The following is a 25,457-nucleotide window of genomic DNA, read 5'->3' as shown; positions in this document are numbered from 1 at the left end:
GCGATGAAATGGAAACTCCTGGCTTGGCATTCAGGGCCTCCCTGATCTACTTGTTCCCACTCATTTCCCAGTTGTCACCTTCATCTACCCCACAGAACAGAGAGCCAGATCACAGACAAAGGTGGGTCTTTTGTGAGCTCACATTGTGATGAAGGAGGTGACTTTGAGACAAGTGCAGAAATGTGTGGTAGGTCAGTGAGGACAGGTTGAAAACCTGTTTTCACTGAAGCGGAGCCTGCTGGCGTTTCCTCCCTCTGACTCTCCATTAGCTTACAGCAGAGATGCAGCCTGGCTTAGGTCAGAGAGAGAGAGACTCAGGGTCCACCCCGGAGAACAGAGGTGAAGCTGTTGTAAGAAGTCTTGGAGAGTCCACGACACCTGAAGTGGTTACAACTTAAATCTGTCCCAACCTAGAAGTTTGAGTTCTTTATTGGGTAATATAGACTGAAGTTGGCCAATAGTGATTTCCACGCCAATATTGACTTGTTGGACTATTTGAAAGCACTGTGTTCCGAAGGATTCTGAGGCCAAGTCCAAGCTCAGAGGAGCTAATGCTGTGACCAGTTAACACTTGTCAAGCTTGTGGAGGGATGGAGTCCTTTACCTCCTTTGTTTTAAGCTCTTGCTTCTTAAATCCCTTAGTTCCTGGCAATGCTCATTTTATCTCAAATGTAGAGTATTTTGGTTCTATTGACTTAGTTTTGTTTGTCCTGAGTTCCTGGAACTTCACCCTCTTAAATGTAAACCTCTTGTTGGTTTACTTGGGGACAGAGCTAAGGTTATAGCTTCTCCATTTGACTTCCTTGTGTTTGTTGAAGACACCTCCAGATTTGAATGTTATCTGGTTTTTCTGAAGCAGGGTCTCTAGAAAGTTGTTTAAATTGAGTGTGCTCTTCTGTGAATTCGCTTGTTACTTATGCTCACCCACCATCTCAGTAGAAGGCTGGTAGTAGTCAAATGACTCAGATGGTGAATACCACCATTAACCTTTACCATGACATCTAGTACATCAAGAATGGACTCCCCATTTATTTCTATTTTGAAGCCCCGAGTCCTTCTGAATGTATTCATTAATGACTTGTTTCCAATTTCATTCTCTTTTAGCTCGTTTATAGAGCAGAGGGCATCAATACTCCTGAAGGCAGTGAGTGAAAAGCCCGAGAATTTTAGAGCATCACTCCTGTCTATGTGCCAGAGGCTTTCTGAGCCTCATTAGTACTGTGGGCATGGTCTTCTTATTAGGACAGTTAACAACACCAAGATCTCTGAAACAGACACTAAATATTCCCAGACACAAGTCATCCCAAAGAGAGAGGTGGCAATATTGCCCCTAGAAGGAATTCTAATGAGAGCTGGGAAAGGGCAAAGAGGGGTAGAAGATGGGGAAGCAGGAAGCACCTGTCTCATGATTGAAGTGAGAGGTTCTCGCAAGTGCCCAGGCTTAGCTCGGGCACCGGTGTGTAGTGCCGTGCGTCTATTCTGGCTGCACTGGGACTTAATGAATTCATTTTGTTTTGGCACAAATTTGTTCTTAGTTATTGTGCCATGTATTTAAAGATGTGCAATAGTAAATGGGAAATCTTGGGCCTCAAGATGTTTACGACATGGTGTGGCCTAAGGCAGGTGGCAATAAGCTCTTTAATGTGTATTTTATAGTCACTGTGGAAAACATAGTGGTTCCTCAAAAAACTAACAATACAACTACCATATGATCCAGCAATCCCACTGCTGGTTATATACCCCAAAGAAAGGGCATTAACATGTTAAAGAGATATGTGCACTCCCGTGTTTATTGCAGCACTGTTTACAATAGCCAAGATGTAGAATCAACCTAAGTGTCCGTCAATGGATGAATGGATAAAGAAATTCTGTCACAGATGCACAATGGAATATTATTCAGCCATAAAAGAGAATGAAATTCTGTTATTTGCAGCAAAGTGGATGGAACTGGAGGCCATTATGTTAAGTAAAATAAACCAGGCACAGAAAGACACATATTGCATATTTTTACTAATATGTGAGAACTAAAAAAATTAATCTCATGAAGGTAGAGAGAAGAATGGCGGTTACCAGAGGCTGGGAAGAGTAGTGGTGAAGGGGGAATAAAGAGAGGTTGGTGAATGGGTAAAAAAAAAAAAAAAATACATTTTGATAGTAGGAATGAGATCTAGTGTTTGGTAGCACAACAAAATGACTATAGATAACAAGAATTTGTTGTATAATTCAATATAACTAGAGGAATAGATTTGGAATATTCCCAGCACAAAGAAATGATGATTGTTTGAGGAGATAGTTATCCCAATTACCCTGATTTGGTCATTACACATTGTATGCTTGTGTCAAAATATTACACATACCCTATAAATATGTGCAACTATTATGTACCTATAAACTTTTTTAAAAATTAAAGTGCTCTAGGGGCTCAGTAAAAAAGAACCTCCCTCTTCCTCCCCTCCTCTGCCCACCCCACCATCCAGTGAGGACTGCAGGATGAGGAAGGGGCTGAAGAAGGAAGTGGTGTGTGAGGTGGGTTTTAAGAATGGGGAGGACTTTTCTTCCTGTCTCCCTCTTCCCCTTTTCTAATTCTTTCCTTCCCAGAGGGTCTTCTTTGGTGGTATGGGTTTGGGCTGTGGTGAGACAGAAGTCATGCTGTTCCTTTTCTTGGATGTGTAGGAGCATGTTTTCGGGGACTTGAGGTTCCAGAGGAGCTGGTTCTGCTCCTTGGCCATCTCCTGCCCACCACTTAGGCTCATAATTGCTCTGCAATGGACGCATGAAGCAGGGGAGGGTGTAAACATTCTTTCTGAGACTGTGTCTCTCGCACAGGCACCCAGCCTGGAAATCGATGGCACAGAGAGGATGAGGTAGAGGTTTGGCTCTTGGCCTGTCTTGTGGAGCCAGCCACGCAGGTTCCAGAGGGGACAACTGTTGGCTCTTTAAGGATGATGGGTGTCCGTCCAGCTGTTCAACTTTGAATGGCTGGGAAAGCAGTTACAATAGGATTGTAATCAAGAACGGGCAGCAGAACCAGCTGGAGAAGGTGCCCCATGAACATACTCAGACGCCACCTCTGGACAGTCTCAGCAGAACCTGGACATGGGTGTTTTGAAAGCAGCCTTCGTGCAGTTGGGTCCATCCTGCGTCTACCACTGGAAACTAGGGCTCTGCAGACTTTTACTCTCATAGGTTCCCAGGAGCTGAGTTGTTTCCTAGCAATCGTGGTCCAGATCAGATTATTCCGCTCCCACACCACTCTTTTGACTTTAAAGAAATGTTTAAACAGTGCCCTCACTGATGTCCAGAACCTTTCCATTTGGCATTCATAGTGTAATCTGTATTAGTAAAGTATATAATGGACTCTTTGTATCATTATTATAATTATAATTATTTTATTTTTTTGCTGTCATTTGTAGCACCAGATTTTCGAGCTTACTTGATAGGAGGGCTTATCGCCTTTTTGGCTGTGGCTGTGTCTGTTGTGTACATATACAACATTTTTAAGATCGACATTGTTCTTTGGTATCGAAGTACCTTCCAATCTACAGAGACCCTAGAAGGTAAGTGTGTGTAATCCCTGAAAAATGCCTCAAAATTGGCATCCTCTTATACGTATACAACGATTTCAAATATACTTTGTCATATTTTACTGTGTTGCTGGCAAATTTCCGGTGAAGGAATCTCCTTGGAACTGCCTATGCTTTAGAGAAATGATTTGTCCCTAATCACCAGCATCATTCGGTCAGATAAGGTTTGCAGGCTTGTAGTGATTGAGGAAATATTTGCTAAGCTGCGGGAGGAGACCATCTTCTGAGTCCCGCTGCAACCATGCCACAAAGGTCTCCACGTCCATCCTCTGCCCGCTGCAGGAAAGTTTCTCCAAGGGCAAAGTGCTCTCAATCCATGACGTGTACTCAGCAGAGTGGGTGAGCACACGTTGCAGAATAGGTGTCATGGAGAGGGATGAGCTGCCTGCAGTTGGAGCTCTCTCTAGGCCCCGTACTTGGTGCCTGAAGGGATTTAAGTCTTCAACTCTCAGATACGGAGAGAGATCGAACCAAGTTTGAATGTAACTTCTCCACTTACTCCCTATGTAAACTTGGATTTTCAACTTTCTTCTATTTCTCAGCTATAGAAAGGAATGGAGGAAGGAAGGAAGGAGACAGGGAGGGAGGGAGGAAAGAGAGAGAAGGAGGAAGGAAAGGAGAGAGAGAGGGAGGGAGGGAAAACGGAAGGAAGAAGGGAGGTTCGTAGAAAAGAAACCAAAGAAAGCAGGGGAGAGAGAGGGAGGAGAAGGGAGGAAGGGAAATAAGAAGGAAGAAGGAAAAAAGAAAGAAACAAAGAAAGGGAAAGTGATTACATCCTGCTTTTTGACAGTGGGGATAGCTGAGCCGAAGCACACGGAAGCATTCAGCAGGGGCCTGGGGCACAGGGCGGCCTCTGTTGCTTGTCTGGAGGTCAAGACAAATCCCCAACACCACGGCTGTGGGTTTTGGTCTGTGGGCCTATGTCCTGCCAGTGCTGTTTGGTACAGAAACGCCTCAGTGTGATCCTGACTCTCTGAGAGCCTGGCATTTCCCACCGTGGTGCTTGTGACTCTTTACGCTAGTTTTTGTTTGTTTTGTCTCAGAACAGATACAATCTATTAAGTCCTTGAAAAAGTAATAAATCTGCTCTAGTGTCCCTTAATTAGATGAAAAAATTAATATAAGCCCAAAGAAGCCGGTGCAGCTGACCTGTGTGGAGATGCACGAATTTATACCTTTGAAGTGCAGATGCCTGAGTGACAAGAGCAGGAAAGGGAGGGAAACTGGGTGTCCGAGAATGTTGTATGGGCAGCTAAAACATAAAAGAGGTCACTGCCATCAAGCACCTGCTTAGCACACAGAATACACAGCGCAGTTGTTGTCCACATGTCTGATAAAACATAGATGTCCTAACTTGGATTTTTTCCAAATTAAATTTCAGCATTCAAAATTAGCAACCCCGAGCAATGGAGAAAGCAATAAACTCCTTTTAATGACACAAGTCATCTGGACCTTAAGTGTCCAGTGTAACCTGAAGTACTCCTAGCACCGTGGATAGTCCGACTGGGCATGGCGGGGTTTGGCTCTGGCATCTGGTTTTGGCTCTGGCATCTGCAGAGGCTGCCCTGTCTAAGCACACCCATGACTGCTCTCCTGCTTGCATCTTTGAGAAGAAGACAGTTCAGTCCCCCACCACTTATTGTTTTCTGACACAGATGTGAGTGCTTCAGCTGCTTTCTACTTTTTGACTCACAGAAGCCTGCGTCACTTGACGTATTCTTCCTGGCAGCTCAGGCCCTGTGGCGTGTCTCTCTCGCTGTCTCTCTCTGTCTCTCAGTGACTCTCTCAGTGACTCCCTCACTGAGTCATTGCGACTCCCAGGAGCGTGATTACAGCTGTGACTTATGAGTGTTGTGCAGAGTGTGTGGGGAAGCGGCTCGTGAGGTCGAGTTTAGCAGGAAGAGAAAACAGGAACAGTGACTCACACCGAGTAGCGGGGGCTGGGCAGATGGCAGAGTTAGGCAGCCCTACCCTCTGCCGAGACTGGGACGCAGCCCAGATTTTCCACCAGTGGGCAGAGGATTTGGCGATGGAGGCCCACAGGCCGCCGGGGTCCTTTTTCTTCTTTATTTTTATTTTGCTTAATTCAGAAAACTATGTGTGCATTTTGTCATGAAATTCTCTACAGTTCCATCTACGAGAGCTGCCTGTAGTTGGCTTTAAGCTACTGATGACATTCTGAGATGAGTCCCAGATCCTGTTTATGTCCTTGTTCCCCTTGAGGATATTTTCTGAGTTCAATCAGGAAACGCCAATTAATGGATGAAAACGAGGAAGAGAGAAATAATGTCCTTCGTAGGATAAGTCATCTACCCCGACTGGGTTAACGAAGCTGTATTGCTCAATTAATAATTAGGTGTGCATGACTCACCGTTTTAGGAGAAGCCATTGACAGCCCTGGCTGAAGTCAGCAAGTTCTGTATCTTCTCCGGCAAGCCACTGGGGCTTTAAAACTTCTCCTGGCAGGGCTGCGTGTGTGTACGAGGACGGAAGGGTCTGTGTACAGATCTCTTAGAGAGATTTGAAAATGCCTCGCCTTCCTCCAGATAGGTCTTTGGAGAATGTGCATGTAGGATAGAATGGTTAAAACGAAGACAAGGCAAACAGTTGGAGTGATCAAAGGGAAACCAAGGAGACGAGGAAAACCAGTCGCGGTAGAGTTAATGATACCTTTGACAATTATTAAAGATGAATTTGCTTTTCAAGCCAAAGTAAAGGCAGCGACAAGATCCATTGTGTGCTGTTCACAACAACCTTTCCAATTTTCATGAGAGAACATGGCTTTTTCTGAGACTAATTTCCAAAGGCAGATTTTTTTTTTTTTTTCCCAACAGAGAGTCCTCATTTCAAAAGGGCGTGGTGTAGGGAAGCTTGACTGCAACAACTTTCCCATGTCATAGCATGTTTTGTGTGACTTTTCTTCTAGTGTTTTCTATGCGTATTGGGGCTAAACCCACCAAACGTCCTGCGGTTCAGTAAAAGCATTTGCGTGGAGGCCAGATTGAATCTGAGTTTTCCACTGTTCTGGTTTGATCCGGCCTAAAATTTAGCAATATCATATTAAGAGAAAGTAGGGAATTGAATAATCTTTAGGCAATATTTCATAAATATTAATTTATGTGAGTGAACTTTTATATGTTTTTTGCCAAGAGCCAAGAAGGACGTAACGATTTTAAGGGAGTGGAAAGAGACTCTGCGTCTTTGCGAAGGTGTGGCAAAGTTCTGGAAGAACACGTGGGACTGGAAATATTGCTGGAGCTACTTTTGGAAAACTCAGACTGACACAGCTGCACAGGACTAATCAGGGATAAGTTTTGTGAAATTTCCTGCTCCCGTTTCTCATTTTAGTCACAGCAAAAGGAACGGCGGACCTGGGTTTACATCAAGGCCACGCACTCACCAGCTGGGAGACTTTGGAGAGAGCGCACCGTCTTGCTGGTCTCAGCTTCCTTACTCATAATTTGAGATAAGAACCACGTCCCACATGGTTGGTCATGAGAAGCGCATCCAGGAAGTGTTGAGGTGCTGTTGCCCGGCAAGGCGCTTCGAAACCAGTGGCCTGATGCAAAAAGCAAAAGACTACAACTTGATCTTTTGCTCTTAATATATTGGTCAGTAAATTAGGAATTAGTCATTTGAAAGTGATGAAAACTCACTACATTTTGAGAACATCAGCAAGTTCTATTTCTACTCAAAAGCTTAGACAGAAAGAAAAAAAAAGATGACCAAAAAATTGGGCACGTTCGTACATTTTGAATTTTTAAAAGGTGTGAGACTTTCTTGCTACTCAAATGTCTTCTGATCCTGAAGTTGGAGAGCATCAAGTACCTATATCTTCAGACACCTCATTTAGAAACAGGGAACGGGGAACATTGGCAAAAGACAGAATACACTTAGCACACGTTTTTTTTTTTTTTTTTTTTTTTTTTTTATCAGAAACAGGAAAAAAAGAGAAACAGATTGAGAGAAGCGAGATACTAGTGGCAGGGTCTGGGACAAGTGGCAATAAGCCTGCATGTCTGCTGTAGTTTAGAACAGACCAGGAAATACTGTATTCTGTGGTGAACCGAGCATCAACTCAGCCAGCCCTTCATCAGAAACCAAAGGATAAATATGATCACATTTTTAAATGGGAAAATTTAATTCCTTCTCCAAAAGTTCAGAAACATAAGAACCTTATGAAATGTTTCTTTTTGGATTTTCTATCTACAGAAAAAAAAAATCCTCTGGTTTTGGAAAGTCAAATGTGTGCTATGAAATTTTACACAGAAAAGTATCTACTTACGTGAGCGGTGGTCTCGATCAGTGACCTTCAGGATTCCACAAGGAGTTTCAGCTTTGTTGGGTTTTTGCCAATTCAAGACACAAATCAGTTATCCCTTTTGTACCTGCCCTGTGATCCCACCTTAAAAAGCTGAATCTGACCTCAGCTTTGTCCCCAACATAGATAGAAGCTCTTTGAGGCTCTGTAGAATCAAGCTTCATTTGGACATTCGGTGAGCACTGATGAAGGCCTCCTCTGCACCCAGTCCTGCTCCACGGGCTGAGGGTAGGGCAGGGAGCCAACAAAGTCTCCACTCTCACACAGCTTCCTTTCATGATGGGGTGGGAGGCAGAGAAGGAGTATGTACCTGTGTGTGTGCATGCATGTGTATGACTATATGTGCACACACGGGTGTGCATGCATGTGCATGCATGCGTGTGTGTGTTACCATTCTCCGTAAGAGATGGTCAAGAATGGTGAGCAGAGACCCAAAGGTCAGCAGTGGTTGGTGTGAGAACTGATGGAATGAGAAATGGTGATATGCAAACTGTCAAGATCTGTGCACGTTTTCATTACTATTATTTGGACGAAAACTAGAAGACTACAAGGTTTTCCTTTCCCTTATTAATCTTAAAATCACCTGTTTCTGCAAGTCTGCTCATCCAATAAGCTCTCATGAAAGGGAATAGAGAAGGACACCACTCCTCTCTAGTACCTTCTAGGTTGTCTGAGTTTCTCAACAGCCCAAAGCTCGAAATCGCATTTTCCCACGAGACGCCCACACTTACCTCTTCTTCCACTCAAGCCCTCTGGCCCTGCTGAAGTTCCTTATTGATTTACATGATTCCTGAGTAGGAAATGATTCCTCCTTCCATGCCCTCCTGAAGCTGCTCCCTTGCAAGCCTGTTTACCATCCACTCTTAGACCCTCACTTTTTTTCCTCTAAACTCTCCCACCCTTTAAAATCCAGGAGCTCCAGCCTGGCCAACATGGTGAAACCCCGTCTCTATCAAAAGTACAAAAATTAGCCGGGCATGGTGGCGGGTGCCTATAATCCCAGCTACTCAGGAGGCTGAGGCAGGAGAATCGCTTGAACCTGGGAGGCAGAGGTTGCAGTGAGCCGAGATAGCGCCACTGCACTCCAGCCTGGTAGATATGAGCGAGACTCCATCTAAAAATAATAATAACAAAAAAATTTAAAAATCCAGGAGCTGTCCCATGTTCATTGTGATTTTTTTTTTTTCCCCAAGGACTCCAGACCATGGAGATTTTTGTTTCTTGCTGTCTTTTCTGTTCGTTTGGCTCTCGTCGCCGTGTTGTGTCTTGTGTTGTTTCATTCCTGTGCATGTGAATGGTCTGCCCAGTGAGGTCTGTGTCTTGCTCATCTCTGCACTGGCCAATGCAGAGGCTGCTTTTGAGGCCGCTCAATAAATACTGATGACGATGATGACGATGACATGCGCCATTGTGTTTGACTTCTCTCAACGGCACTGCAGATTACTAGAGTCTGCTTAATTGCTTGTTCTCTCGTTTCACAGATGTGAGTCTGTGGGCTTGTAGTGATGGAATTCTTAGACTGGTGGGTCTGAATCAGGAGGGAGTCATCCAGTTTGGCCTGGTGCAGTTAGGACAGTGCTCCGTCACACAGAACACGCTGAGGGTAACCTGGGTAAATGGGTAGTTTCCTGCTTTTTTGTTTGTTTATTTTAGAGATCCTTTTCTTGTTTGTTTTAGAGATATGGTCTTATTCTGTCCACCAGGCTGCAGTGCAGTGGCGTGATCATAGCTCATTGCATCCTTGAACTCCTTTTTTTTTTTTTTTTTTCCCCAAGACAGAGTTTTGCTCTTGTCCCTTAGGCTGGAGTGCAGTGGTGTGATCTCGGCTCACTGCAACCTCCGCCTCCCAGGTTCACGCAATTCTCCTGCCTCAGACTCCTGAGTAGCTGGGATTACAGGTGTCCACCACCATGTCTGGCTAACTTTTTGTATTTTTAGTAGAGACAGGGTTTCACCATGTTGGCCAGGCCGGTCTTGAACTCCTGACCTCAGGTGATCCACCCGCTGTGGCCTCCCAAAATGCTGGGATTACAGGCATGAGCCACCATGCCTGGCCACAACCTTGAACTCCTAAGCTCGCATTTCAGCGTCCTGAGTAGCTGAGATTTCAGGCATGAGCCATCATGCCTGGCTAACTTTTTAACAATTATTTTCTTTGGAGAGTCTTGTTACATTGCCGAGGGTAGTCTTGAATTCCTGGCCTCAAGCTATCCTGCCTCAGCCCATTTATTACAGCCATGCTCTACTGTGCCGGACGAGTCTCCTGCCTTTAATTCTCATTTCTGGCTGCATCACAGGGAGTGGTGGACTTAGAATCAAAAGACGTGGGGTAAGGTTAGGGATTGCAGATGTGATGCAGCCTACCCAGTCTCAGCTTCACTCTTGTGCGTTGGGGATAAGACCACCTCCCTCAGGCGTCCATTTGTGAGAGGAGATGATGTCGCTTGGCAGCCCCTGGCACCGTCAGCCAGCTGGGCACTTGGAAGTCATGGATCCCAGGCCAAAGGACACCATGGTAGCCGCTCAGGCTTCCGGTTTGTTAACATGAGAGAATTCGGTAGCAACAATTCCACGAGCGTGTCCATTTCCTTTTCAGACGGGAAGCTGTATGACGCCTACGTCTTATACCCCAAGCCCCGCAGGGAAAGCCAGAGGCATGCCGTGGATACCCTGGTGTTGAAGATCCTGCCCGAGGTGCTGGAGAGGCAATGTGGATATAAGTTGTTTATATTCGGCAGAGATGAATTCCCTGGACAAGGTGTGTTTTAAGTGAGGTATAAAAATAACAAATAAAAGAAGGAAAGTGACCCTTCTGTTCCTCCACTTTACTAATGGCGATGACTCTGCCTGCCTTCCCCATGGAACCACAGGAAGTCTATGACCAGCGCCCCCCGCCTGCCAGCCCCTAGTCCCCAGCCAAGGAGGTTAGGCGCAAGCTCGCTGCCCACTCTAGGCTCCTCCCTGCCCCGCAGTGTCTGGGATTCATGCTTGCAGCAGCGTGCATCTCACTTTGAGTGAGGATATGGTTAAGCCGTTCACAGAAACAGGTGGCCAGTGATGTAACTACATTGTTACAACTGTACAACTACGTTGTGGCTAAAGGACTGAAAGGTGGCGAGTGGTCATTTGCCCTCACGTCCCTGAGACGAACTGCTGGGTGTTTTCCATGGGTTTGAACAATGTAAATCAGGTCGTGCTTAAAGCTGATTTTATAAACCTCAACCCAACTTGCCTCTCCCCTCCCTAAATACAATGGAAGTTTTAGTGCACTTTTCCCATTTGATAGGAAGGTGGCTTTGGACAGTTCAGTTAACATCTCTGAACCTCAGTTGTCTCATCTGTAAAATGGGGATGGGGTGCTCCCCTGACTCAGATGAGAGAACTGAATGAGAAAACCTGAGAAGGGGCCCCCGGCATGGAGCTCAGCACACTTTAGACACTCACAAAATGGTGCCTTCCTGTCCCTTTATTCTCCTTCTTGGAAGGCTATACAGCAAAATGACTGAAATCTGGAATAAGTGTTCTTTTCTAGTCACCAGTAAATGCCAGTTCTCTCACTTATTCAACAAATATTTACTGAAAACCCCTCTATGTGATGAACAGTATTCTAGGCGCTAGAAATACGAAAATCAGCCAAGCAGAAGGGCCTGTCCTCAGGGAGGTTCCAGTCTATTCTTATTTCCTGTGAGAGGCAACTGTAGACTGAATAGCATCTGCAGAGCTGGGTATTTAAAGAGCCCTCCCTTTCCCAAGCAATCATCAGGGCATGTTATTTGGTTTCTAAATTAGTCACATAAATCCTGGTCCTTTAAATAACTATAAAGAAAAAAGGAAAACACAAATTCAAGATTAACGCAACATTTCAGCTAACTACATGTTTCCTATCCTTTTAAAATCTATTTTTAAAAATGTGTTCATCTGCTAATATACACCAGACCTTCAGGTAGTCTGGGGATACAAAGTTAGGCACCATCAGATACTTGTTGGCCAGGGAAAGTGACATACAAAGAAACCACATGCAAAACATGATTCATGACTATAGAGGACCAAGGCTTCAGGGAAAGTCACGGAGGCTTCACAGAAGAGGTGACAAATGTTAAAAAAAAAGAAAAAACCCCAAAACTTGTATTAATCCATTCCTGACTAAGTCATGTTTATTCTGAAGTCCATTTTTGGCCAGGCACGGCGGCTCACACCTGTAACCCCAGCACCTTGCGAGGCCAAGGTGGGCAAATCACTTGAGGTCAGGAGTTTGACACCAACTTGTGGTAAAACCCTGTTTCTACTAAAAATGCAAAAATTAGCTGGGCGTGGTGGTACGTGTCTATAATCCCAGCTACTCAGGAGGCTGAGGCAGGAGAATCGCTTGAACCTGGGAGGTGGAGGTTGCAGTGAGCTGAGATTGCATCCCTGCACTCCAACCTGGGCAACAGAGCGAGACTTCATTTAAAAAAAAAAAAAAAAAAAAAAGTCAGTTTTCTCCTCTCAGAGCCTGTTTCAAATATTCTCACTAGCATGAAGACCCAGGCTGTTTTAATTGTGAGCTCTTCTGAGCCTTCTTTCTTTATTTCCAGCTGTGGCCAATGTCATCGATGAAAATGTTAAGCTGTGCAGGAGACTGATTGTCATTGTGGTCCCTGAATCGCTGGGCTTTGGCCTGTTGAAGAACCTGTCAGAAGAACAAATTGCGGTCTACAATGCCCTCATCCAGGACGGGATGAAGGTTATTCTCATTGAGCTGGAGAAAATTGAGGACTACACAGCCATGCCGGAGTCCATTCAGTACATCAGACAGAAGCACGGGGTCATCCGGTGGCATGGGGACTTCACGGAGCAGTCACAGTGTGTGAAGACCAAGTTTTGGAAGACAGTGAGATATCACATGCCGCCCAGAAGGTGTCGGCCGTCCCCTCCGGTCCAGCTGCCGCAGCACACGCCTTGCTACCGCACGACAGGTGAGCGGGTGGGAGGACACAAGGTTCGTCACGCTCTGATGGAGGGTCTGTCGTTACGCGGTGGCTCACAGCTGGAGGAGGACACATTTCATCGGGGCCGTCCGCTCTGAAGCTGGCAGTTGCGTGCTAGTGAGAGGGTCTGTTGTATTTGTTGGTATTTGTTTGCTTCGATCAGAGCTGCTGCTTCAGGGAAAGACACGGCTTCCGCAGAAGGCCCTCTTTAGCCTATGGGCTTGTTGACACACATGCACACTCACTGCGGCCTGGGTGGATACAGCACTTGCGCCCCCTGGGAACAGGACAGGGAGGGTTTTAGAGATGGCAGTGGACATGCCCGGAAGTTTGCCCATGCTGTGGCACCCATGGAGTCTGAAATGGCAGCCTGTGTTGTCGGGGGATGACAGGAGGGCAGTCTAGCACCAGGAGAGGGTTGGCAAGGATAGCAGTATTTGTCCACGTCTGTTCAGTTGTCCGCAGGGCCTCGTGCTCAGGGGTCATTTGCTGTGTCCGTGTCTCTCTCACTCTGCCAGTGCAAAGAGCTGTGACCACAGCCTTAGCACTGTGCTTTCAGAAGCGAGTTAAAAGTCACCTAGACCAGTCGGGACCCACGGGTGTGGCCATGACTGCCTCTTGGTCACCCTTCCATGCTTTGAGAGGCTTTATCTGTCAAACTAAAGCAAGCAAGAATTCCTTTCCTTTCCCTTTTAGACACGTCAGCCAGAATTCTGAGCAGCCTGTGAGAGACGCAGTTAGCACACAGATGATAGAATTCTAATCCGAGCAAGGCAAAGTCAGTTTCCAGTGAGCCAGTGTGCCCTTGTCACAGGCCAATTTGTAATTTAATGATTCACAAAGTTTTTTAATACAAAAAATTAGCTGTCAACCCTCATCGCTTTTTTCCAAGACCCTGGCCTGAGGGAATTAGACATAGCTCAACCCTCTGAAGCTGTGGTTGTTGACACTGAGACTTAGCAAGCAGTCAGTGCGGGCTGGAGGGGAATCAGCCTTGAGAACCAGCCGGTGGGGTCGGGAGTGGGAGCGGGAGCCAGATGGAATGGGGAGTGGGGTGGGTTGGGAGGCACTGTGCCTTCATTCACAGGCGGTGGGTTGTGCCCAGTGTGGGATGAACTTTCAGGTGCTAAGGAGCCCACTCCTGTGTTTGAAGGATTTCTGTTCCAAGGTAACCTCACATTACACATTTGTTTAGCATCCTACAGAGGCCTCGACTTGACATTGGTCCACTTTTTATTTAACATTTGCTTTTTAAATTTTTTATTTCGGTAAACTATATGAACATAAAATTTACCATTTTAACAATTTTTAAGTGTATAGTTCTGTGGCACTGTTGTTTGGCCATCGCCACCATCCATTCCAGAATTGTTTCATCCTCTCAAGCTGAAATTCTGTACCATTAAGCTGTGCCTCCCCATTGCCTTCCCATTGCCTCCCCACTGCTCTGAGGTAGGACATAAAATACATTTTAAGAATAACAGCACTAAAAAATGGCTACTATAATTCATTACTACTATTACATTTTTGATACTTTTCAATAAAAAGAAAGTAGAGACACATATTGGAAAGAGGGAAGCTTTTTCACTTATAAAACTCCAGTTAAAGAATTCACCAACAGTGCTGGTCTCCTGTAAGTCAGAGGTTTCCAGAAAATACCTTTTCTTCCGACGGGTCGGCTTTCTATTTTGCTGACAGCCTCGACTGATGTCCTGTGAGTGTGATCATTCTCTTATAAATAATTAATTGCTAGAGAATCCGTTTTGTAAAATTCACAGGCACGCCCTTCAGAGAGGACACATCCCGGCATCTCTCCCGTCTCCCCACACTGTGGCTGCCTCTGGCTCCCTCCATCCTGCGGAGGGAAGTGGCTGGGAAGGGAGGAGGAACGGTGCTGAGATGCCCTCAAATCGGAATGGGGTGAGGGTATTCCCCAAATCCTCACCAAACCACAAACCAGTGACCACTCACCCATTGCGGTCCAGATCTTACTGCACCAGGGCTAGTCAAGCGGCCAGAGGTGGGGTCCACTACCCTCAGGGGGTTTCCTGGCCTGGTCTCATACACACTCCACAGAAGGAAGGGCGAGGCGTCCTCAGCCAGCCCGCAGCCACCCTGCCCGCTCCAGCACTGCAGGCAGCTCCAGAGACCAGCCCAGAGAAGAGAACAGCAGCGAGTGAGGGGACAGAGTGCGGAACAGATCCAGCAACGCCCATTTTCCTCTTGGATGCATCAGGAGAAAGAGCCTGTTTTAATTAAACTAGCAAATCCTCCATGAGGAATGACGACTCCCATGTTGGAGAGAGAAATCGAGATGCAAAGAAACTTTTTAAAGTTCTACTAATTCCTAATGAAATAATAGGGATGCAGTGCAGCAAGAATACGAATAATTAAAGTAGCCTGGCATCACCACTGACAAGTAAGCAGGTTGGCAGGTAACAGCTCTGCTGATGGTCTCAAGTCCAAATTTGCATAAGAAAGGAGGTTTAAGAGTTCAATGGCTAAGGGACAAAAAGGCAGTTTATAGGAAAGCTGAAGGCCACCCTCAATTCTCTCCCGTTTCTCCAACTGGGCTTGGAGCAAATATGAGGTCAATGGGGTCCTATCCCTAGTCCTTGGGGGTGGGCTCCAGAATTCTAGTCCAAGCAAAGCGAAGTCTGTTTCCAATGAGCCAGTGTGCCTTCGTCACAGGCCAATTTATAATTTAATGATTCACAAAGTTTTTTAATAGTATAAATTAGCTGTAAACCCTCATCATTCCTTTCCAAGATCCTGGCTTGAGAGAATTAGAGGCGCCCCTGGGAATCCCCAGGGACTGACCTGGAGGTAGGGCTGAGAGAGGAGATTGGACCCGAGAGGTGAAATATAGGTGTTGAATTGCTGGGTTACCTTTACATTCACCTTCCTATAATGACTGAGTCAGCCACAAAACCCACTTCCTTTGGTATCTCCCCTCAAATACCCTGAGTCGGCTCGTGAGAAAGGCCCTGGGAGAGACCCAGTCACGTGAAATAAAGGGCCCGGGAAGGTGCGATCTTTCCCTGGAGGACCAGGCGAGATGAAGTGCTTGGCACACCATGGGATGCCGTGAGGGGCTGGCCTGCCAAAATATGGAATGTGCTCAGGGAGCCTCAGCCCCCAGGGCCCCCCACACCCATCAGCACCCCATAGTGACGCAGACCACTTCCTGCCACGTCACAGTCGGTTGACCTTTCCTTGGCACTTGGTCCTGTTTTTTATTTATAAACTTCTCTCCAACACATGCTTGTCTGGTTATTGATCTGGGGCTGTGTAAAGTGGAAAATTCCTTCCTAGTTTCCTTGAAGAACAGAGGCTGTTCCAGATGAGGTCTGGAGTGAGCTACAGAGGGTGACGCTGGCTCTAGGAGCGGTGGCTGCTGAGTCTGAATGTTAGAGGCCACACATCTCCAGTAATATTATTCTGGGAGATGGGAACTCTGTGTGTGGATGTCCCCGCCCATACACCCAGGGACTTCTGAGAAACGCTGCTGTTCACAATATAATTCCACCCGCATCTCCCAGGCTGTCCCTGGAGAGGGGCTCTCCACTTGAGAAGGACCTCAGAGCCCTGGCTCTTGTCATCCAAATTCACCTTTCCTCTGGGGCTCTCATAGGAAAGGCGACAGTTGCCATTGCTCACCTGTGATGCTCTGGCATAACCACCTTGCAAAGATAACCCAAGAGAAATGGAAGCCTCAGGGATATACCACCAGATGAACTGACTGCAAGGTAGAGATTTTCGCATTCCCATGGCAGGTTTCCTCCTCGGCCCCCATCTCCCACCACATCAGAAAAGGGGGAAATAGATCTTTCCTGATTTCAAGCCCAAAACTAGGCTCAAGAAGAAAGAAGTGTACTCTCAAGACTGGCTAAGACTTGCTGGACTGACACCTATGGCTGGAAGATGACATGTTTTGCTCCACACCTCCTCATTCCTACACCTATTTTCTGCTGCAGGATGAGGCTAGGGTTGGCATTCTACACACCCGGTTGAGCTCAGGCTTAGAGAAGAGGATGGGATAAGAGCTGGGGCATCAACATGGTCATGGTGGGTGAGAGCTGGGGGCCATCCCCATGGTCGTGGAGGGTATTCCCGTGTCATGGTGGGTGAGAGCTGGGGGCCATCCCCATGTCATAGTGGGTGAGAGCTGGGGGGGGTATCCCCATGTCATGGTGGGTGAGAGCTGGGGGGGTATCCCCATGTCATAGTGGGTGAGAGCTAGGGGGGTATCCCCATGTCATAGTGGGTGAGAGCTGGGGGGGGGGGTATCCCCATGTCATAGTGGGTGGAAGCTGGGGGGTGGTATTCCTATGTCACAGTGGGTGAGAACTGGGGGGTATCCCCATGTCATGGTGGGTGAGAGCTGGGGGGTATCCCCATGTCATGTTGGGTGAGGTCTGGGGGGGATCCCCATGTCATAGTGGGTGAGAGCTGGGGGTATCCCCATGTCATGGTGGATGAGAACTGGGGGGTATCCTCATGTCATGGTGGATGAGAACTGGTGGGGTATCCCCGTATCATGGTGGGTGAGAGCTGAGGGGTATCCCCATGTCATGGTGGATGAGAACTGGTGGGGGATCCCCGTGTCATGGTGGGTGAGAGCTGAGGGGTATCCCCATGTCATGGTGGATGAGAACTGGTGGGGGATCCCCATGTCATGGTGGATGAGAACTGGTGGGGTATCCCCATGTCATGGTGGGTGAGGGCTGGGGGGTATCCCTATGTCATGGTGGGGGGTATCCCTATGTCATGGTGGGTGAGAGCTGAGGGGTATCCCCATGTCATGGTGGATGAGAACTGGGGGGTGTATCTCCATGTCATAGTGGGTGAGAGCTGGGGGGTATCCCCATGTCATGGTGGATGAGAACGGGGGGGTATCCCCATGTCATAGTGGGTGAGAGCTGGGGAGGTTATCCCCATGTCATGGTGGGTGAGAGCTGGGGCGCATCACCGTGTCATGGTGGGTGAGAGCTGGGGGGATCCCCATGTCATGGTGGGCTGAGCTTTACATGGAAGCCTGTGCTTGGATAGCGTATGCCCTTTCCCCTGTTTTTCCAGAATGAACAATTAAACTGTATATGTTAGAAATATCAGTAATTTGTGAAATAAATTTTATTCTCATTTGAGCAACATAAATCACCATTTTGTTTGTTTACCACGCTTGTCAAAATCACAAACATGTTCTTATCAGTTTAAAAAATGAAAACCAAGTTCTGCTGTAATCATCTGACAATTAGCTTGTCAGCATTCAAATATTTTTCACCTTAAATCAACCGAAACTGTGATTGTGGCTGTAGAGAAACATGAGGATCATGTGCAATAGCTTTTTTCCCCCACACTTAGTAGATGAACTGTTTCTCAGTCTGATGGCCACCAAGACGGTGGTGGATTAATTGATATCCCCCACCTTTGGCCTGGGGAAGCCTGGAGACCAAAGCTTTATGTTCTGATGAGTATTTTCATCCTCTTATCCTCTCTGATGGCCTCATTTCTCCAAATTTCTTCTTCTTATCTCCCGTTTTTTTTTTTTTCTTTCTGAGACAGAGTTTCGCTCTTGTCACCGAGGCTGGGATTATAAGCATGAGCCACCAAGCCCGGCCAAGGCTTTCATATTTTTAAAACTTTGAAGTACAATGAGAAACATAATTCAGTAAGCAACTCAGTATGCACACACGGAATGGAAAAAGCTCTGTTCTAGGTTATTTGTTCTGTTCTATTTTGTTCAAGTCTAGTTCAGTTTTTCAAAATACTGGTCACAGCTCGCCAACTTGTTTTAATAACCAACTTATGCCTTTCCACTGCAATCTGGAGAGCTCAGCCTCTCTGGCTGCTGGTCCCCCCGTCAATCACGATACTTTGGCTACTCTGCTTTCCTCAGTCAACAAAGCTTTATCAAGAACTTAAGGCTCTTTTAATTATCTGACTTCCTGGTCAGTCAGCTTTGTTTGTGGTTTTAAATGACCACAGGGTAGTAGAAGTGAACATAATTTCCTGCCTGTGTAAAAGGATGACATCAAGAGGAAAAGAAAACAGCCCATTGGGTGAAGAACCTTGAGAAAGAGACGAACATTTCCTCTCTCGAGACACAGGACAAGCAAGTTCACGCCTGAGCTGGGCAAACAAGGACTTCAGTGCCTGCCCACAGCGCCATTGCGCCCTCTAGTGGCTGCTGAGGAACCGCTGTCCAGCCTGAAGCTCACAGAGCCCCGCTCAGGCTGTCGCAACCTACCTACGCGGCCAGAATGGAGTGGACAGACATCCCGGGGTGCACACATTAGCCTCTCGGGGCTCTCCAATTTAAGGCCAAGGATATCTTTCTTCTTTTTCGGCTGTGGAGAAGGTGGAGATAGTGCCGTTTTTCGAATGTGTTCCTAACTCTTGGGCTTCTGAGACTGCCGCAGTCTGTCCAAGGGTGGTGAGTGGGGACCAGCAGGCTCTACTTGCTATGTACTCGCAAGAGGGGACTACAGTTGTAGTGATTTCAGAGAGGTGGCCCTGGCGTCGGGCTGCCTGGACTCCAATCACAGCTCCACCACTTGCTAATGGAGTATGCTAGCTCAGTCCCTCGTGCAAGTCACAAACCCTGTGCCCCAGTTTCTTTCTCTGTAAAAAAGGGATAATACAATGTTGGTATCCTTACTGCCCACTCCAAAAAGGGCCAGAGACTATGAACAGGACATTTACAAAGTAAGGGTTAATTCATACAAAACCTAGTGAACGGAAAATGTGTGTAACATCGCAAATGATCTGATGCCACCATGTGCCAGACCCCAAGCTAAGCTCTTTAAGTACCGTATCTCATTAACAGTCAATTATCCTATATCCTTTCCATTTTAACATGAAGAAAGTAAGTGTGTAAGAGATTAGGTAACCCACCCAGGGGTAACACAGTTGTTACACGTGGCCCCAGAGAAATATATCACTGGCTGGGTATTTCACGATGTTACAGCATTCCAGTTAAGTTGTTAGGTATGATAATGGTCGCATTGTTATGTTTCTAAAAGCATCTTATGTTTTAGAGGTGACATCCTGAAACATTTGTGAATGAAATACTATGATGTCTCAGATTTACTTCAAAATAATCCAGTGCAGGGAGTGGTGGAGGACATGAGTTTGTGAACAAGACTAGCCATGAGTGAAGTTCATTCAGTAAAAAATAGAGCAGTTAAAAAGATCTTAAAAAACAAACTAACTCTCAACCCTCTGACACTTACACAAGTCTGCTGTGAAATAAGACATCCTGGCTATTCTGAAGAGCCGGATGAAACTAAGGACGGAGATACTTTGTTTTGCTTTCAAAATATAAACAGCTTTTTCCTCCCTGATTATTTGCTTATTGGATAAATTGATAAAAACAGGAAGTTATAAAACTATTCATTATCCTTTTGGTGTATATATGAATATTCACATAGATTTGATCTTGCAGTACCAATCTTCGATTTATGAATTGCATTATTCAGGGTTTTCTAGAGAAACAGAACCAATATGACTTTTATATACATACAAAATTAAGAACTGTCTCCATGATCATGGAGGCTGAAAAGACCCACAATCCGTTGTCTACGGGCTGGAGACCCAGGAAGGCCAGTGAAGTATTTCTTCAGTTGGAGTCCAACACCCTGAGAACCAGTGGCGCTGATGATGGAAATCCCAGTCTGAAGGCAGAAGATGAGATGGTTCAGTTCAGTTCAAGCAGTGAGTGAGGCAGATTTTAAAAAGGGGTGGGGAAGGATTCCTCCTTCTTCTGCTTTTTGTTCTATTCAGGCCTTCAAGGGATTTGGATGATGCTGGCCTGCTCTGGGGAAGGCTCTCTGTCTTACTGAGTCCACTGATTCCAGTGCTAATCTCCCCTGGAAACACCCTTACAGACACATCCATAAATAATGTTTAATCTGGGCATCTTTTGGCCCAGTCAAGTTGCCATATAACATGAACCGTCACATGGGTGTTTAGATGTGTTCCAATTGTTACTTTTACAAACAAAGTGCATTCATCTGACCATTTGCCTTAGACAAATTACTGGAAATAGAAGAATTTATCTATTAAATAGATAGATTCATAGCTGATCATCTGATGCATTCTTCCCAATTTCCCTCCAGAAAGCTTGTACCAGTTGTGGCTTCCACCAGTGTTGGCTGAAGACGTCAGAAAGCCAAACGTATTCTAAGGTGTCCCAGGCTCAAGCCTGAGTTCCTAGTTTGGTAATGACACTGGGGACCTTCTTGTTTTATATATATTTTTTGTGCGTTTCAAAAGAAATGATCAACAAGCTGTGATGGGATGTTTTTGGTCTTGAAGGACCTAGTAATACACTTCTCTGTTTCAGGGTGTGGCTGTGCAATTCCCAGCCCCACTAGTCCCCTGCCCTGTATGTTTATCCATCGCACCTACTCTGCTGCTGGTGATTCTCAGTAGGGCACATTCTCAAGCAGGCCTCCCCAGGGGTGGCACAGGCACTCCTGCAGAGTCAGGGTCTGTCCTTGCTTCCATCCAGTTGGGTGGATCCTAAAAACTTAAGAGGCCATAACACAGGGGTGGAGTAAGTTCAGAGCTCCAAACAAAAGGGGAGAACCATCTGGCCTTTCCCAGTAACCACTCTGGTAGAGTAGGTTACTTAAAAACAGTAGCAACCCTAAAACCTGACTGGTGTTATCTCTTTTCCCAGCCCCAACCAAGGCAAAACAAACAAAAGCCCATACTGAGTCTCAGGGTCTTTTGTGTTTGTGATTCCCATGTGTGTGGTCCCAGAGAGAAAGAGGATGGAGGAGGCAGGGGCTTGAGGTCAGCAGGTTGCAGTAGAGAGCTGCTCTCCTGTGAGGAGGCTGAAGTCCCCTAAAACGAAGAGAAAGTTTGGGATGTTGGGCTATTCCCGACCCTGCTGTCATGTCACTCTCTCTGATTTCATTTCACATATCACAGTTGACAGGGCACAGATACTCTGGAGACATTTCTTTTCTTTTCTTTTTTTTTTGAGACAAGAGTCTCACTTTGTCACTTAGGCTGGAGTGCTGTGGCATAATCTTGGCTAGCTGCAACCTCCACCTCCTGGGTTCAAGTGATTCTCCTGCCTCAGCCTCCCAAGTAGCTGTGACTACAGGTGCGTGCCACCACACCCAGCTAATCTTTGTATTTTTAGTAGAGACAGGGGTTTCACCATGTTTGCCAGGCTGGTCTTAAACTCCTGACCTCAGGTGGTCTGCCCACCTCGGCCTCCCAAAGTGCTAGGATTATAGTCATGAGCCACCATGCCCGGCTCTAGAGACATTTCTAATGGGTACTCTTGGAGTCTTGAGAATCTTTTTGTAGGCACTCAATTATCTGTTCATTGAAATAAGAAAGCCAAGTACTTGATTGGGGGCAGGTGGGTGGGCGATGGTAGGACATTTACTCCCAGCCCCCATGCTTGAAAATCAATTCCCTTTCCAGTTTTCCAATTTTTCTGTTTCAAGCAACATCAGTCAGGTGTCAGAATGCCCACAAAGCTTTTCTGATTGAATGAGTAATAGGTAGGCTCTGTTTTATTCTGTGTGAAAATTAAGGGTCTTTTTCTCTCAGCTCTTACAACGGCCAATAAATGCTTTGGAAGGTACAGCCATAGCCTTCTCTGGAGTTATGGACCCCCAGCACGCTGCTGGCACCCTAGACCTTCCACAGAGCTTGGCCCAATGAAATGAATGATGGGAACTTGGACGCAAGAGCAATGGTGAGATTTGCTTGGGTCTCTCCTGCCCAAGTTAATTTGCATATCTGTAGTACGGCTTCCAAGCAAGGTAAGGACCATCTGGCCTAATTTTATTTGTATCTGTAATCCGACCTGGGGGTTTGAAGGACAAATATCAAATGGTGGCGGATTTCCATTTCAGGATTGAGCACCGGGTCTCCCTTCAGGCCTTGTTCAAGGCAGCTCCCAAGAGTCCGGTGGGCAACCTAGTGTTAGGAGGGTGCCTGGCCCGCCTCTCTATGGTGTGAGACCAAAAGGTGGGCTTTGCTTGGGTTCTTGGAAACCTCACCTGTGTGAAAGAGCATTCAGGGATCTCAAAGGACCAATCTTGTACTTCCCTCCACCCCACCTGTCTAGCTTCCAAGCCAAAGGTGCATGGTAGCCACTTTAGGGGGAAATGAGAGAACTTGGGTGGTCATTTAGCCATGCTATGACCAAAGTTCCAAACGGGCTTTTTGTAGTTTTATTGTCGACTTCTGCCATTCATTGAACACATGGGCCTCCTACATGGATACAGAGGTGAGCACAGAGGCATGTCTCTGCCCTGATGGCATGCATGACCTAATGGATGGGGGAGACAGTCCCAAGGAAGGGGCAGGAAGATGGCTGGGGGTAGGGGAGTGAGGAGGTGCAGAGAGAGAAGGGGAAGAAAATCATGGAAGAAAGTTATTTGATGACAGAGTCTTTCTCTTTCTTTGTAAAAATGCAACACTAGTCACAAGGGGTTGTGGCTGACCTGACTGCGACACCCCCGCCCGCAACCCAAGGAAGAGGGAACAGCTCCGGCACCTGTTTCTGACCCAGGGACCAGGTGATGGCCCGGCTCCACACCACATCAGGCCTGAGTGTGGGAAAGCATTGTGGCCAGGAGCCATCTAGGAGCTTGGAACAGAGCCGTGCTCTCCTCCGAGCTGTCTGGCTTCAATTAAACCCTCCACCAGGCGTGTCCATTTGGGACGTTGTTTTGGCTTATTTAGAATAAATAACCTAGAGTGGTTTTCCCTCGGTGCTCGGGGAAATTGTCATCCGGTGAAACCAGCCTGAAATCAGTACTGAGATCATGCTTGGAGGTCCCGCTGGCCCGTGGGGAGGGGTGGCGGTGGCGGTGGCGGTGGCGCGAGGTGGAAGGAGGGCCTGTCCTCAGGGCTCTTTCTCGCCTCGCTCTGTCTGCCCCTGAGGGTCTGTCCGCCACACCACGAACCTTGCGGACGTGGTATCTGGTAGTCTGACCTCAGTGACAAAGAAGGGACCGTAAGACCCAGGCAAGTGAGCAGCCTTAAGTCCCAAACCCAAGTGAGGGCGCCCGCGATTGCTCCACGCGTCCCGCAGGGGGCGCCCTGGGGTTTTTCCTCCACTTCCTAAAGGGATTCTAAAAAGAACATGCAACCTTGATTTGACAGGAAGCAATAAAAACGCATGCAGACTGCTGACTGGAGCCCGGATTCTACATGCCTCCTCCTTGCCTCAGAAACACAGAGGAATGAATGAATTAAAGACACAACACTCAGCCCTAGGCTTCAGGATTGGATGGGTGAACATTTTGGGGTAAGCTTTTCTAGAGAAGTGCAATCAAGGTAGGAAGAGTGTCAAATGAAATCTCACTTTATCATCACAACAGCCTCATAGACTGTTGCGGCAGGTGGAAGACAGGTGTAGCCAGGTTATTGAGTTCAAAGCAGCGTGGTAGAAACATGATTTTTTCCCCCAATGTCAAGCCCTTTTTTTTTCCATGAGGTAGAAGCTCCCTTCAGTTATTTCTGCTAGGTTTCACAGTTTTGCGGTCACTTCTGGTGCTTTGAAGAGTCATTTGGGGTTTATCAGATTCAACTCTGGTTCATGTTAAAACTTTAATCATTTGATTCAAAGCCTTTCTTTTCCTCTACTCTGCTCAGGGGAGATGGGAGCTGAGACTGTAATGGGTGGGATAAAGGTGGTGACGGACTTCTATCACACACCTGTCCTCTTCCTCCGTCTCTCCCACCTCATTTGGAGCAGTGAGAGATGGGGAAAAACCATGTCTACGTGTTTGACTACATATGATGGATCTCCCTGGGGTGCCGCAACTGCCATCCCTGCTCATTGCCCAAGGGCATCAAGTGGCTGGATGGTGACACCGTCATGTCCTACAAGGGGCTCACATCTGAGGAGAGACCCTGGCAAAGGTGGGTTTTGGAGGGACCCAGCTGTGCTTTCAGGCTGCCATGCAGTGGGTGGCCTCACACACACACCTGTGGGGCCTGTGCTGCTTTGTGCCTGGAGCTCCTAGCTCAGCTTCCTGCCACAGTCTACCTTCAGGTCTGCAGGTGCGCTGGGACTCCATCTCCCTACTTCTTAGGAATCAGAATCTCTCATGGCATGTGCCCAGCTTTGAGGGGAGCATGCCTTCATGCCCCACTCCATTGGGCAGGGCCTCGCCAAGCCACCTCTTCTCAAGTCTACTTTTCTCTAGTTCTGGGGCTCAGCGACAGTATAGTGAATCTACCAGCTAATCAAGTGCACAGCAGGAATCAAAATCCAGTCCCGCTTTTTTGATGGCACTCAAAGTTTTGGAATAATTCTCTTGGGGATCTTCCCTCACCCTGGTAGAGTGAGGAAGAAATAAGCTCTTTTCATGAACCAAACACAAAGGCCCAAGGACGACCCATGAGCTCTCCTCATATGTGGAGTTGTTGCTCACTGGGGTGGGGGTGTGGGTGGGGCCAGTTCCTAGGGAACGTCCCTCAGTGGGCTTGTGGCTGGTGCTCAGCATGTTCTGCCTTCAGCCTCAGCCTCTGCTGAAGATCTTGAACAAGAGGGAAGATACTGTGTGGCATCTGACACCATGTTTTCTAAAAGAACTTCTGAAA

General features: G+C 46.9%; 2 protein-coding genes and 1 long non-coding RNA gene across 9 annotated transcripts in view; 2 read left to right on the top strand and 1 right to left on the bottom strand.

Moving 5' to 3' along the window:
- The window catches only part of LOC105490123 (interleukin 1 receptor like 2), a 57,279-nt gene extending 33,718 nt beyond the window's left edge, over positions 1-23,561 (top strand). For 3 of the 7 annotated variants that reach the window (XM_071077192.1, XM_024795508.2, XM_011755490.3), the window contains 4 exons: positions 3,414-3,557; positions 10,502-10,663; positions 12,480-12,860; positions 14,648-18,271. In XM_071077192.1, coding sequence (XP_070933293.1) covers positions 3,414-3,557; positions 10,502-10,663; positions 12,480-12,860; positions 14,648-14,793 — 833 coding nt within the window. In that variant the 3' untranslated portion in view covers positions 14,794-18,271. Of the gene's footprint in view, positions 1-3,413; positions 3,558-10,501; positions 10,664-12,479; positions 12,861-14,647; positions 18,272-20,350; positions 20,857-22,445; positions 22,594-23,326 lie in introns of those variants that run through there. The other 4 variants (XR_011612091.1, XM_011755488.3, XM_011755492.2 and 1 more) reach the window with 4 other exon arrangements.
- LOC139357967 (uncharacterized) lies at positions 6,852-14,966 on the bottom strand. Its single transcript, XR_011612092.1, has 3 exons — positions 14,841-14,966; positions 14,529-14,740; positions 6,852-7,143 (listed from the first exon to the last, which is right to left on the bottom strand). It is a non-coding gene; the product is annotated as an uncharacterized lncRNA (long non-coding RNA).
- A 161-nt stretch (positions 23,562-23,722) lies between the features above and the next one.
- The window catches only part of LOC105490321 (interleukin 1 receptor like 1), a 99,257-nt gene continuing 97,522 nt past the window's right edge, over positions 23,723-25,457 (top strand). Inside the window, exon 1 of the mRNA XM_071077189.1 lies at positions 23,723-24,156. The gene's annotated coding sequence lies outside the window, so the exon portion shown is untranslated. The remainder of the gene's footprint in view (positions 24,157-25,457) is intronic.

Source organism: Macaca nemestrina, chromosome 13 (genome assembly GCF_043159975.1).
Source record: "Macaca nemestrina isolate mMacNem1 chromosome 13, mMacNem.hap1, whole genome shotgun sequence".
Taxonomy (NCBI): Eukaryota; Metazoa; Chordata; class Mammalia; order Primates; family Cercopithecidae; genus Macaca; species Macaca nemestrina.
The sequence above is the reverse complement of the archived record's forward strand: the minus strand, read 5'-3'. Positions and strand labels throughout refer to the sequence as shown.